Source organism: Ornithorhynchus anatinus, chromosome 10 (genome assembly GCF_004115215.2).
Source record: "Ornithorhynchus anatinus isolate Pmale09 chromosome 10, mOrnAna1.pri.v4, whole genome shotgun sequence".
Lineage (NCBI taxonomy): Eukaryota > Metazoa > Chordata > Mammalia > Monotremata > Ornithorhynchidae > Ornithorhynchus > Ornithorhynchus anatinus.
This window is the reverse complement of record NC_041737.1, coordinates 32,511,281-32,524,244: the sequence shown is the minus strand read 5'-3', so window position 1 is coordinate 32,524,244 and position 12,964 is coordinate 32,511,281. Positions and strand designations below refer to the sequence as shown.

Below are 12,964 nucleotides of genomic sequence, written 5' to 3'. Positions count from 1 at the left end.
AGAGAGACGAGTCAAGGATGACACCGAGATTGCGGGCCCGAGAGACGGGAAGGATGGTCGTGCCATCCACGGTGATAGGGAAGTCTGGGAGAGGACCGGGTTTGGGAGGGAAGATGAGCTCAGTCTTGCTCATGTTGAGTTTTAGGTGGTGGGCCGACATCCAGGTGGAGACATCCCGGAGGCAGGAGGAGATGCGAGCCCGAAGGGAGGGGGAGAGGACAGGGGCGGAGATGTAGATCTGTGTGTCATCTGCGTAGAGATGGTAGTCAAAGCCGTGAGAGCGAATGAGTTCACCGAGGGAGTGAGTGTAAATGGAGAACAGAAGAGGGCCGAGAACTGACCCTTGAGGAACTCCAACAGTTAAAGGATGGGAGGGGGAGGAGGCGCCAGCGAAGGAGACCGAGAATGACCGGCCAGAGAGATAAGAGGAGAACCGGGAGAGGTCGGAGTCCGTGAAGCCGAGGTGAGATAAGGTATGGAGGAGGAGGGGATGGTCGACAGTGTCAAAGGCAGCAGAGAGGTCTAGGAGGATTAGAATAGAGTAGGAGCCATCGGATTTGGCAAGAAGGAGGTCACGGGTGACCTTAGAGAGAGTAGTCTCGGTAGAGTGGAGGGGACGGAAGCCAGATTGGAGGGGGTCCAGGAGAGAATGGGAGTTAAGGAATTCTTAGCAGCGATTGTAGACAACTCGTTCTAGGATTTTGGAAAGGAAGGGTAGTAGGCAGATAGGGCGATAACTGGAGGGGGAAGTGGGGTCAAGAGCGGGTTTTTTTAGGATGGGGGAGACGTGGGCATGTTTGAAGGCAGAGGGGAAGGAGCCATTGGAGATTGAGTGGTTAAAAATAGAAGTTAAGGAAGGGAGGAGGGCAGGGGCGATGGTTTTAATAAGGTGAGAGGGAATGGGGTCCGAGGCGCAGTTGGAGGGGGTGGCACTTGCGAGGAGGGAGGAGATCTCCTCTGAGGATACTGCAGGGAAGGATGGAAAAGTAGGGGAGAGGGTTGGTGGGGGGGAGGGGAGAGGCAGAGGGGTGACTTTGGGCAGCTCAGACCTGATTGTGTTGATTTTTGTGATGAAATAGGTGGCCAGATCATTGGGGGTGAGAGATGGGGGAGGGGGAGGAACGGGGGCCTAAGGAGAGAGTTAAAGGTCCGGAACATTCGGCGGGGATGATGGGCATGGGTGTCGATGAGGGAGGAGAAGAAGTTTTGCCTGGCGGAGGAGAGAGCAGAGTTAAGGCAGGAAAGGATAAATTTGAAGTGTGTGAGGTCGGCTTGGTGCTTGGACTTTCGCCAGCAGCGCTCGGCAGCTCGAGCATAGGAGCGTAGGAGGCGGACGGAGGAGGTGATCCAGGGCTGTGGGTTAGTGGAGCGAGAGCGGCGGAGGGAAAGGGGGGCGAGAGAGTCGAGATGAGTAGAGAGGGTGGAGTTGAGAGCGGAGACCTGATCGTCGAGAGTGGGAAGTGAGGACAGGGCGGCAAGGTGAGGAGAGATGCTTTTGGAAAGACTGATGGGATCGAGAGAGCGGAGGTCTCTGTGGGGCAGTAGCGAAGATTTGCAGGGGGAGAGAGTGTGAGAGAGTGTGAGAACTCCTTGAAGGCATCTTGCTCTCCCCAGTTCCCTGCATGTGCAGACACTGAGCAAATGCTACATTCCAGTGGAGGAGTTCGGAGACAGATCAGTGAGGCCCTTGATAAAGTAATCTAGTTGGAACGAGACAGGGTCCTTGACCTCGATGGCGACCATTAGGTTGTGGAGGAGAGAGCGACAGGAATGAATAACAGGCTGAATCCATTCAATAGTATTTATTGAGCGCTTACTATGTGCAGAACACTGTACTAAGCGCTTGGAATGGACAAATCAAATGAGGGAGTTAAACATGTTGAGGAGTGGTAGGTAATTCTGGGGTTTGCCAGCTTCCGGGACAGTGATGGTGGTGACGTTATCAACTGTGTTGGTCAAGTAAGGTGGAAGATTAGTGGAGGCTTCGAAAAGAATATGAGGAATTCCCGTTTTAGACGCTTTGAACTCGTAAAGTTCTTGGCTCCTCCACGAGGCAAGAGGAAATGCGAGGTTTTAGAGGAGTTGAGAGGTTGGTGTTAGCGAGAAAGATTTGGGAGTTACCTGCACGGAATAGTAATAGTATTTTAGTCCTGGAATAGTAATAGTATTTTAGTACCGAACGCTCTACTGAGCACCTGGAAAAAAGAAACTGCAGAATATCAGACGTGGTCCCCGGCGGGGCAGTCGGTTACAAGAATCGCTGAGACAATAAAAATATAAATACGAAATAACAGATGATGGCGAGGCGGCAGCCGAAGCTATGGGAGGACGTGAGCTCCCCAAAGAACTGAGTGTAGAATGAGAAGACGCGGAACAAAGATATGAGTTATACCTGCAGCTGGGTACTGAATGGTGGGTGAGAACGAGAGACTCGGGAGGAACAGCCACAGAGGTAAAAGGAGAACTGTGGGAGATTTATGTCAGTCAGACCGAGATTGGATCTCCTTTTCAGAAAGTTGGTGTTGAAAATGTCAAAGGGGGTTGAAAGGCCATGGAGGATTAGGATAAACCTGGAGCCCATTGGAGTTGGCGACCTTGGAGAGCACAATCTCAGTGGAAGGAAGAGCCAGGTTATAGGAATAATAATAATAACATTGGTATTTGTTAAGTGCTTACTATGTGCCGAGCAGTGTTCTAAGCGCCGGGGTAGATACAAGGTAAGCCGGTTGTCCCCCCGAAGGGCTAATGGTCTTCATCCCCATTTTACGGATGAGGAAACTGAGGCCCAGAGAAGTGAAGTGACTCCCCCAGGCTCACACGCCTGACGCGCGGCAGAGCCGGGATGAGAACCCATGACCTCTGACTCCCAGGCGTCGAGAAGGGAGTTGGAAGAGAGGGAGTGAAGATAGCGGTGCGCTCCAGTCCGTTTGAGAAGCTTGGGAGGTGAAGAGTAATCCAGCGAAGGCTTTTTTAGGATAAAGGAAAATGTAAGCGCGTTTGGCGGAGGGGAAGATGATGGTCAGGGAGGGAAGGGGAGTGGAAGCAGGGGGGTTTCAGTAGGTGACGGGGGAATGGGATCAGAGAACACCACCTGGATAGGGAGCAGGAAAGATTTTGGAATTCAACATTTTCAAGAGACTGCCGAGCCTTCATTTGGCTGTCGTACACCTGAGGCGAAGGCCTCCCCTGCGACTGAACGTGACATGCAGGAGGATTAAAACCTGAACCTGGAAGAGTCCGGTGAACCGGACAGAACCCCACCCTTTCTCGGTCCGATCTTTCCCTCTCCTGTATTTCTTTAAACCCGCGTTTGCAAGAGCTGCCTTGTAGAGATTCATTCAACCAAAAGTTCCAGAAATGAAAACCAAGTCGAATATTAAAAGTAATTCTGCCCTGGATGTGAAGAGGGGGGTGGGTACCAGAGTGGAGCCGACTTGCGATCGGGCCTTGGGATGGCTGGAACGGAACGCATCCATCACGTTGTCGTGTCGCGCTCTCCGAAGCGTCGAGTACGGCCCTGCGCACGATAAGCGCTCGCTAAATGTGATCGACTGATCGGAAGATGGAACGGTCAGCGGGTAGGGGATTGGAAGCAGAAGTGGCATTTGGCATGTAGAGTAGATCCTGAGAACTAGCCGAGAGTGAAGTGTTCGTGAATGCGTGCATGTGGTCCGTCAATGCTTAAATACTCCTTTATTAAACGCGATCGGTCAGATTTGACGTATATTCCCGCAGTCTTCTATTTGTTAGCGGCTATTCAAAACAATTTTCCCTGCGTTGAGACTTTAGCGATATCACGTGGTTAAGCCAACCTCCACGGATTCCTTCGGTCGCATCTACCGAGAGCTCCCCGCGTGCGGATCACCGGGCTGAGCGCTTGCCAGGCGTTTGGAAAAACGCGCAGATTGTGAAGATGTTTAATTCTTGTTTTCCAGGCCGAGAAGATAGCGTCTCAAATGATAACCGAGGGACGCATGAATGGATTTATTGATCAGATTGATGGAATTGTTCATTTTGAAAGTAAGATGTGTTTTCGTGGTCCATTTTGCTTTGAAGGGACAGCACTAATTAACCGTAATCAGGCCTTGAGACTATAAAAAAATCACTCTTACTCGTATTCCTTCGCAGTAGGGGGCGGTGCGGTTTTATTCTTCGAGCGACACCTCCTTTTTGGGGGCTTCTAGAGGGAATAATCCCGCCGTAATGATAGTTTTCCTAGTGCCATTTTGCCTGCTGTAATTGACATGATGATTTCTGGGTTTCATTTCTTGACTTTTTTCATGTTTAACATGGAGTGGTATCGTATATGGACCCTTTTTTGACCCCTGCGTGAGCGTGAGGACTTCGGGGAAGGCCGAGGGATTAATTCCGGTCCCGTCCGTCTTCCCTCTCTTCTCCCTAGCGCGTGAAGCTCTGCCGACATGGGACAAGCAGATCCAGTCCCTCTGCTTCCAGGTGAACAATCTCCTGGAGAAAATCAGTCAGACCGCCCCAGAATGGACAGCCCAGGCCATGGAAGCTCAGATGGCCCAGTGAATCTGCACCAGGCTTCTCTTGGTTTGAATGCGGCTTCTTCCCGATCGCGCCGAGCTCTTCGGAAAGCTTCCAGACGCCGACCCTCGACATCGCGAGCCAGCCCCTCCCGTGCCTCCCGTTGGGTCCGGAAGCGGTGTTTCTGTGACACGGCCAGTCCCGCGGCACCCCTGGCAGTCGTGAACATGTGACCCTTTGCACCTGCCCAAGCTTTTCCTCCCTGGGAACCGCGGGCGGGCTCGGCGGGCCCCGGGGCGGCGGGGGCAGCGGGTAGGGAGGACCGCCACGCCCGACTTGGTTCCAGCAAATGCCGGATTCCATCCTTCGGGCGACGGCGGGGGCGTTTCAGTCCCTCTCCCGCTGGAACCAGTTTCGCCAAGACCAGCGGAAGAGGCGTGGACCTTCGCCCTCAAACTCGTAAATCTACTCATCTGACTTAACGCTGAAGGAAGCTTTGCATCAAACCAACACTTTATTTTGAAAGCTTTTTCTTTAAGAGGAAGACCTGCAGTTTCAGTAGCTAAAAAGAGTTTGCGGTCATTCGTGTAAAAACCGACGTGTTAACGTTCCTTGCAAGTGGGGTTATTCTATTAAAAGGAGGACTGTGTTGAGAAAGGCGATATTTCGTTTGATTTTTCCCCGCTCCCCCCCCCAAACAGATCACCTTAAGGGTATTTTTTTACTCTATGAGAGATTGAAACCATGCTGATTCTTCAGTGCTGACAGCCAAATTTTGCTCTGTCGAATTGGAAAGCGGAGGAAAAAGGAGATGTCCATTTATTTGCAAAGAAAGAATTTGGTTTTACCCGGTTTCCGTACCGATCTTTCAAAAACCTCAGGTGGAGACGCTGCGGGGAGGCTAAGCCAGCTTTCCATCGACAGGCTAGTGGAAAGAGTGACCGAATGGAGTCGGAAGCCTTGGGTTCAAAGACTGCGCTTAGTAAGCATGAAGGAATGAGATAATCGAAGGATGCTACGGCCCAGGGTGGTGGGAAATTAACCGGGAAAGGTTAGTTGGAGAGGATGGAATTTTTTGAGGGACTAGAGAAAGCGGCGTGGCCTAGTGGTCAGAGCTACTTGCCTGCCGTGTGGCCTTGGGCGAGACTGTTCCCTTTTTTTTTAAGACGGCATTTGTTATGCGCTTAATCTGTGCCAGGCACTCGGACACTGTACTGAGCCCTGGGATACATCCAGGCTAATAGTAATCATAATTATAGTATTTGTTAAGCGCTTGCTATGTGCCAAGCACTGTTGTCAGCACTGGGGTGGAGACAGCGTAATCAGGTTACCCCATGTGGGGCTCACAGTCTTCATCCCCATTTTACAGATGAAGTGACTGAGGCCCAGAGAAGTGAAGTGGCTTGCCCAAAGTCACCCAGCTGGTAAGTGGCAGAGCCGGGATTAGAACCCACGACCTCTGACTCCCGAGCCCGGGCTCATTCCACTGAGCCACGCCACGTCTCAGGCAGACACGGTCTGTGTCCCACATGGGGCTCACGGTGTTAATCCCTATTTTACAGATGAGAGAACTGAGGCATCGAGGATTTAAGAGACTTGCCCGGGTCCACTCGGGAAACGCCTAGCAGAGTCGGCAGTCGAACTCGGGTCCTCTGGCCCCCAGGCCCGTGCCCGTTCCACTAGATCACACTGCTTCTCGCTTCTCTCTGCCTCAGTTTCCTAGTCTGCCAAAGGGAAAAACTGCCTGTTTTCCCTAGGTAGGCCTCGAGTCCTCCCTGTGGGACGGGGCCCGTGTCTGACCTGATTGTATTTTCCCTACCTCGGTGCTTTGCAGAGTGTGTGGCCCATTATAAGCACTTAATATCACAATTATAATCATTATTATTATTTAAGAGCATTTACTGAAAACCCATTCAGTGCACTGCATTACGTCAGGTGCTTGGGAAGTACAAAATAATGTATTGATCGAGATCTCGTGTGCAGAGCACTGTACTGAACACTTGGAAGAGTACAATATGGCAATGTAACAGGCACATTCCCTGCCCACAACAAGCTTACAGGCTAGCGTGGGACACAGAGATTAATATAAATAAATAACAAGCGTCGTGAGGAAGCGACGCCTCTTCTGCCCACAGGGAACTTAGCCTCCGAGGGGTAGATAAATAGAAAAATACAACTGGAATGGACTAAATCGATGGAGCAGAGATACATACATGAGTGCTAAAGAGGGTGAAGATACGTCAGAAGTGCCCCATCACAACCCAGCCTGCACACTTCACTCATCTAATGCTGACCACCTCACCGTACCTCAGTCTCGTCCATCTCGCCGCCAACCCCCGGCCCGCGTCCTGCCTGTGGCCTGGAACGTCCTCCTCGAATCCGACAATTAATCTCTCCCGCCGGCCTCCCCCGATTAAGCCCTCCTTTCTTCTCCTCCCACTCCCTTCCGTGTCGCCCTGACTTGCTCCTTTTATTCATCCCCCCTCCCAGTCCCCCAGCACTTATGTAGGTATCTGTTATTTGTTTGTATTAATGTCTCTCTCCTCCTGTAGACCCTAAGCTCATTTTGGGCAGCGAATGTGTTTGTTTATTCTTACATTGAGCTCTTCCAAGGGCTTAACGCAGTACTCCGCACACTGCGCTTAGTAAGCATGAAGGAATGAGAGAATTGAAGGATGCTACGGCCCAGGGTGGTGGGAAATTAAGCGGGGAAGGCTAGTTGGAGAGGATGGAATTATATGAGGCTCTAGAGAAAGCGGCGTGGCCTAGTGGTCAGAGCCTGGGTCCTCATCCCAGCTCTTCCGCTTGCTTTCTGTGTGACCTTGGGGCAGATCGCTTCCCTCTTCTGTACTTTGGTTCCCTCTTTGTGTGTGTGTGTGTCTATGTGGAGAGGGGGAGGGATGGGTGGGAATTTGGTAAGCGCTTACTGTGTACCAGCCCCTGTGCTAAGCGCTGGGGTAGATAGAAGCTCATCAGGTTGGACACGCTCCACGTCCGACATGGGGCTCACAGTCTTAATCCTCATCCTCCAGATGAGGTAACTTGTCTTTCCCTCATCTGCAGAGTGGAGATTTGAAACTTGTTCTCCCTCCTACTTCGATTGCAATCTCCGTATGGGACTCGATGTCCTCGTATCTGACCCAGGGCTTGGTACAGTGCCTGGCACATAGTAAGCGCTTGCCAGAAACCGCAGTTATTTCTATTGAAAGTGGCGAGGACTGTGGTTTGTCTCAGGTGAGGAGGGAAGAGAATTCTAAGTCGAGACAGAGGAGGGGGAGACGGGCAAGAAACGACTCAGAGGATTGGCGTCGGCGGGACGAAGGTAGCAAGTGGGAGAATGGCAGCTGAAGAGAGCAGATGGGTATGGTCAAATGTTGGAGGGTCTTGAAGCTGATTGTGAGGAGTCTTTGTTTCATTCATCTATTCGGTCGTATTTATTGAACGCTTAAGGTGTGCAGAGTGCTTGGGAAAGTCGATACAGCAATAAACAGTGACATTCCCTGCCTGCAGCGAGCTCACAGTCTAGAGGGGGGAAGACAGACATCAATACAAATAAATAAAATGGTAGATATGTACACAAGTGCCGTGAGGCTTGGCGGGGAGAGAGCAAAGGGAGGGAGTAAGGGCGAAGCAGAAGGGAGTGAGGGGTGACGAAAAGCGGGACTTAGTCCGAGAAGGCCTCTTGGAGAGGTGCCTTCGATAAGGCTTTGAGAGGGGGGGAGAGTCATTGTCTGGCAGATTCGAGGAGGGTGGGCCTTCCGACCCAGAAGCGGGCGTAGGCCAGGGTTCGGCGACGAGATGGGCAGGATCGGGGCACGGTGAAAAGGTTAGCAGTAGAGGAGCGGAGTGTGCCGGCTGGGTTGTAGGAGAGAAGTGAGGTGAGGTAGGAGGGGGCAAAGTGCTTTAAAGCTACTGGTGAGGAGTTTTTGTCTGATGCGGAGGTGGGTGGGCAACGCCTGGAGTGTTTTGAGGAGTGGGGTGACATGCCCTGATCGTCTTTGTAGATAGACGATCCGGGCAGCGGAGTGAAGAATGGACTGGAGTGGGGAGCGACAGGAGGTTGGGAGGTCGGCAAGGATGGCGACGCAGTGATGCGGATAGGATGAGTGATTGTATTGACACGGAAGCAGTCAGGATAGAGAGGAAAGGACGGATTGTAGTGATGTGAAGGTGGGATCGAAGGTATTTGGTGTTGGATTGAATATGGGTTGAGTGAGAGAGGAGCCACGGATAACGAGCCCATGAGACGGAAGGGATGGCGGGGCCGTCTGTGGTGATGGAAAAGTCAGGGAGAGGACAGGGTTCAGGTGGGAAGATAAGGAGCTCTGTTTTGGACGTGTTAAGTTTGAGATGACGGGAGGACGTCAAAGTAGTGATGTCTCGAAGGCAGGAGGAGATGCGACACCGGAGAGAGGAGGAGAGATCAGAGCTGGAGATGTAGATTTGGGTATCATCTGCGTAGAGGTGGAAGTTGAAGCCGTGGGAGGTGAGTTCTCCAAGGGAGTGAGTGGAGATGGAGAATAGTAGGGGACCCAGAACGGAACCTTGAGGGACCCCCACGGTTAGGGGGTGAGCGGCAGAGGAGGAGACTGAGAATGAACGGTCAGAGAGAGAAGCAGCATGGCTCAGTGGAAAGAGCACGGGCTTTGGAGTCAGAGGTCATGGGTTCGAATCCCGGCTCGGCCACTTGTCAGCTGTGTGACTTTGGGCAAGTCACTTAACTTCTCAGTGCCTCAGTTACCTCATCTGTAAAATGGGGATTAAGACTGTGAGCCCCACATGGGACAACCTGATTCCCCTGTGTCTACCCCAGCGCTTAGAACAGTGCTCGGCACATAGTAAGCGCTTAACAAATACCAACATTATTATTATTATTAGAGAGAAGAACGAGGAGAGGACAGAGGCTGAAGCCGAGGTTGGATAACGTTTCCAGGAGACGGGGGAGGTCCACGGTGCCAGAGGCAGCCGAGAGGTCGAGTCGGGTAGGATTCGGATGGAGTAGAGTCTGTCGGATTTGGCAAGGAAAGGAGATCATCGGTGACCTTTGAGAGGGTGGTTTCTGTGGAGTGAGGGGGACGGAAGCCAGATTGAAGGGGGTGCGAGAGAGAGTTGGAGGAAAGGAATTGGAGACAGCGGGGGTAGACAACTTGGTCAAGGAGTTTGGAGAGGAATGGAAGGAGGGAGCTGGGGCGGTAACTGGGGGGAGCTGTGGGGTCAAGCAAGGGGGGAGTTTTATTAGGATGGGGGAGACCTGGGCATGTTTGAAGGGAATGGGGAAGAAGCCACAGGAGAGTGAACAGTTGAAGATGGCTGTGAGGGAGGGAAGGAGGGAGTGGGAATTTTGATAAGGTTTGAAGAAATGGGGTCTGATGAGCATGTGGAGGGGATGGCATTGGAGGGATGGCAAACCTCTAGAGATACCGCTGGGATGGATGGGAGAGTTGAAGAGGAGGCCAGAAGCTGGAGGGACTGAGGTGGGGCAGAGGTGATTTTAGGGAGCTCACACCCGATGGTGTTAATTTTCTAAATAAAGCAGATGGCCGAGTCACTGGGACAAGGGAAAGGTGGGGAGGAGGGAGTTGAATGTCTGGAACAACTGGCGAGGGCGATGGGCACGGGTGTCAATAAGGGAAAAGTTCTGGCCGGGAGAGGAGAGGGCAGAGTTAAAGCATGCGAGGACAAACTTAAGGTGGACAACATTGGCGCGATATCGAGATTTCCTCCAGCAGCAACCTGCAGCTCGAGCGCAAGAATGGAGGAGGAGACTGTGCGGGTGATCTAGGCCTACGGGTTAGTGCTGCCAGGTTGACAAAAGGACAGGGAGCAAGTGAGTTGAGTTCCGTAGAGAGGGTGGCGTTGAGAACGTCCGTTTGATCACCAAGAGTGGGTAGATTGGGTTCGGAGGCCAAGGGGGGCGTGATGAGTTGAGAAAGTTGGATGGGGCCCAGAGATCGGAGGCCTCCGAGGGGGAACGGCACAGATTTACGGGGAGGGGAAGTGCGGGAGAGGAGGCAGGAAGCCAGCGGAGGTTTTGGTGGGAGGGGAGAGATGTGGGCCGAGCGATATTTCAGGACGACGATCTGGGTTATGCCATGTAGGATAAATCGGAATGCTGGGGTGGAGTGTGCCACAGAGAGGGGGTGATACGGTGGAGCGAGGATGCCCAAAGCTTCTGCCTCCTCCATGAGCAAAGTTTTGCCAAAGAGCTAGTTTCCGAGCATCTCCAGCTTCATCTGACACCTCGATACGCGAAGTCGCACGGCTGGAAGTGTCAGCGAGTTCCAGGGGGTCCGCAACGAGTCCTCTGGATGAATTGCTGCGGAAAACCCGTCCGCATCCTAACAGACTGGATATTAGGTTTGAAAGAGAGGTGTCCGGGATCGTGCCAAGATGAGGGACGGAGACCTGTGTATCCTCTCCCTATTCTTAGCTCGGTGCCTTGCACACAAAAAGGGTTTAATAAATATTATGACTATTATCAGCGTGAGAGTCAGTCAGCTGTGATGGGAAAGTTAAGGGGGAGGAGTGCGGTTTTGGAGATAATAATTGTGATATTTAAATGCTTATTAGGTGTCAAGCACCGTTCTAAGCGCTGGAGTGGGTACAAGGTGATCGGGTTGGACGACGTCCCTGTTCCACCTGGCGTTCAAAGCCTGAGTAGGAGGGAGCCGATGGTGAGATGCCGGCGTGATGTCCACATAAAGACGTCGTGGTGGCAGGATGGGGTGCAAGATTTCAGAGAAGAAGAGATTGATTTGGGACGTGGTAGAAATGGCAGGGAAGCAGCGTGGCCTGATGGGTAGAGCAGGGGCGTGGGAATCAGAAGAACCTGGGTTCTGCTATACGTTCCGCCACTTATCTGCTGCGTGACCTCGGGCAGGTCACTTCTCTGTGCATCAGTTGCCTCCTCTGCAAAGTAGGGATTACGACTGAGCCCCAAGTAGGACGTGGACTGTGTCCGGCCCCATTGGCTCGTCTCCGCCCCGGTTCTTAGTACGGTAACCGACACCATAAAATAAAAAAAAAAGGCTATGGCCTCTCCTCAGGATTTGAGCCTAGGCCGAGACTAGAAAGGGTCACAGAACCGAACCACGGAAGGCCCCTAACGGAGCCAGCGCAGTGAGAGATGGAGGAGGAGTCGGAAATACAAACTGAAAAGGAGCAGGATCTCCCTCCCTCCTCCTACCTGGAACTCCCTTCCCTCTCACATCCGATAGACCAGACCCGCTCGAGTAACAGAACTCTTCGTCCCAACCGACTCTGACTCAAGTGCTTACCAGCTCCCTCCTTGGCTACCGTCTCAGCCTCCTCACTGACCTCCCCGCCTTCTGTTTCTGCCCACTCCCGTCCGTATTTCTCTCCGCCTCCCCGATAATTTCGCTAAAACTCCCCCCGCTCCTCAAAAACTTCCAGAGGTTGTCCATCCCCGGAAGCAGCGTGGCTCAGTGGAAAGAGCCCGGGCTTGGGAGTCAGAGGTCATGGGTTCGAATCCCAACTCTGCCCCTTGTCAGCTGTGTGACTGTGGGCAAGTCACTTAACTTCTCTGTGCCTCAGTTACCTCATCTGTAAAATGGGGGTGAAGACTGAGCCTCACCTGGGACAACCTGATTACCCTGTATCTACCCCAGTGCTTAGAACAGTGCTCTGCACATAGTAAGCACTTAACAAATACCAACATTATTATTATTATTACTTACCATTGGCTTCAAGGGTCTCGACCGGCTCACGCCTACCGAACCTGATTAGTCTACCACGGCCCGGCTGGCGCGCTTCGCTCCTCTAATGCCAACCTACACACCGGACCCCCATCTCATCTGTTTCGCTCGGTTGGATTTATCGAGCGCTTACTGTGTGCAGAGCACTGTGCTAAGCCCTTGGGGGAGTATCTATAGAGTCGGTAGACGTATTCCCGCCCCGCAGTGATTTCGCTGCCAACCCCTTGCCCACGTCCTTCCTCTGGCCCGGAACTCTCTCCCCCTTCACATTTGACGTCACTCTCCCCCATTTTGTTGCGGGCAGAGGATGTGTCTGTTACGTCGTACTCTCCCAAGCACTCAATATGGCGCTTTAATTGTGGTGTTTTGTTAAGCGCTTACTACGTGCCAAGCACCGTTCTAGGCCCTGGGATAGATAGAGGGTGATTAGGTTGTCCCACGTGGGGCTCACAGCCTTAATCCCCATTTGACAGATGAGAGAATTGAGGCCCAGAGAGGTGAAGTGACTTGCCCCAAGTCACGCAGCTGACAAGCGTCAGGTGAGGGCTCAATAAATGTGACTGATGGACTGATTAAAAAACCTTCTAAAATCACATCTTCTCAAAGAGGCCCTCTCTGACTAATCCCTCGTTTCTCCTCGTCGCCCTCCCCTCTGCGTCGCCCTCCCCTTGATATTCACTCTAGCGAATCCCTACAATCGGCCATTTCCTCTCTCTGTGATTTCGTTTAGTGTTGGATTCCCCCATTATCCTATAAAC

General features: G+C 52.4%; 1 protein-coding gene across 2 annotated transcripts in view; it reads left to right on the top strand.

Moving 5' to 3' along the window:
* COPS4 (COP9 signalosome subunit 4) overlaps positions 1 to 5,153 on the top strand; it is a 59,646-nt gene extending 54,493 nt beyond the window's left edge. For both annotated transcript variants that reach the window (XM_029073690.2, XM_029073689.2), the window contains exons 9-10: positions 3,936 to 4,020; positions 4,403 to 5,153. In XM_029073690.2, coding sequence (XP_028929523.1) covers positions 3,936 to 4,020; positions 4,403 to 4,536 — 219 coding nt within the window. In that variant the 3' untranslated portion in view covers positions 4,537 to 5,153. The remainder of the gene's footprint in view (positions 1 to 3,935; positions 4,021 to 4,402) is intronic.
* The last annotated feature ends 7,811 nt before the right edge of the window (positions 5,154 to 12,964 follow it).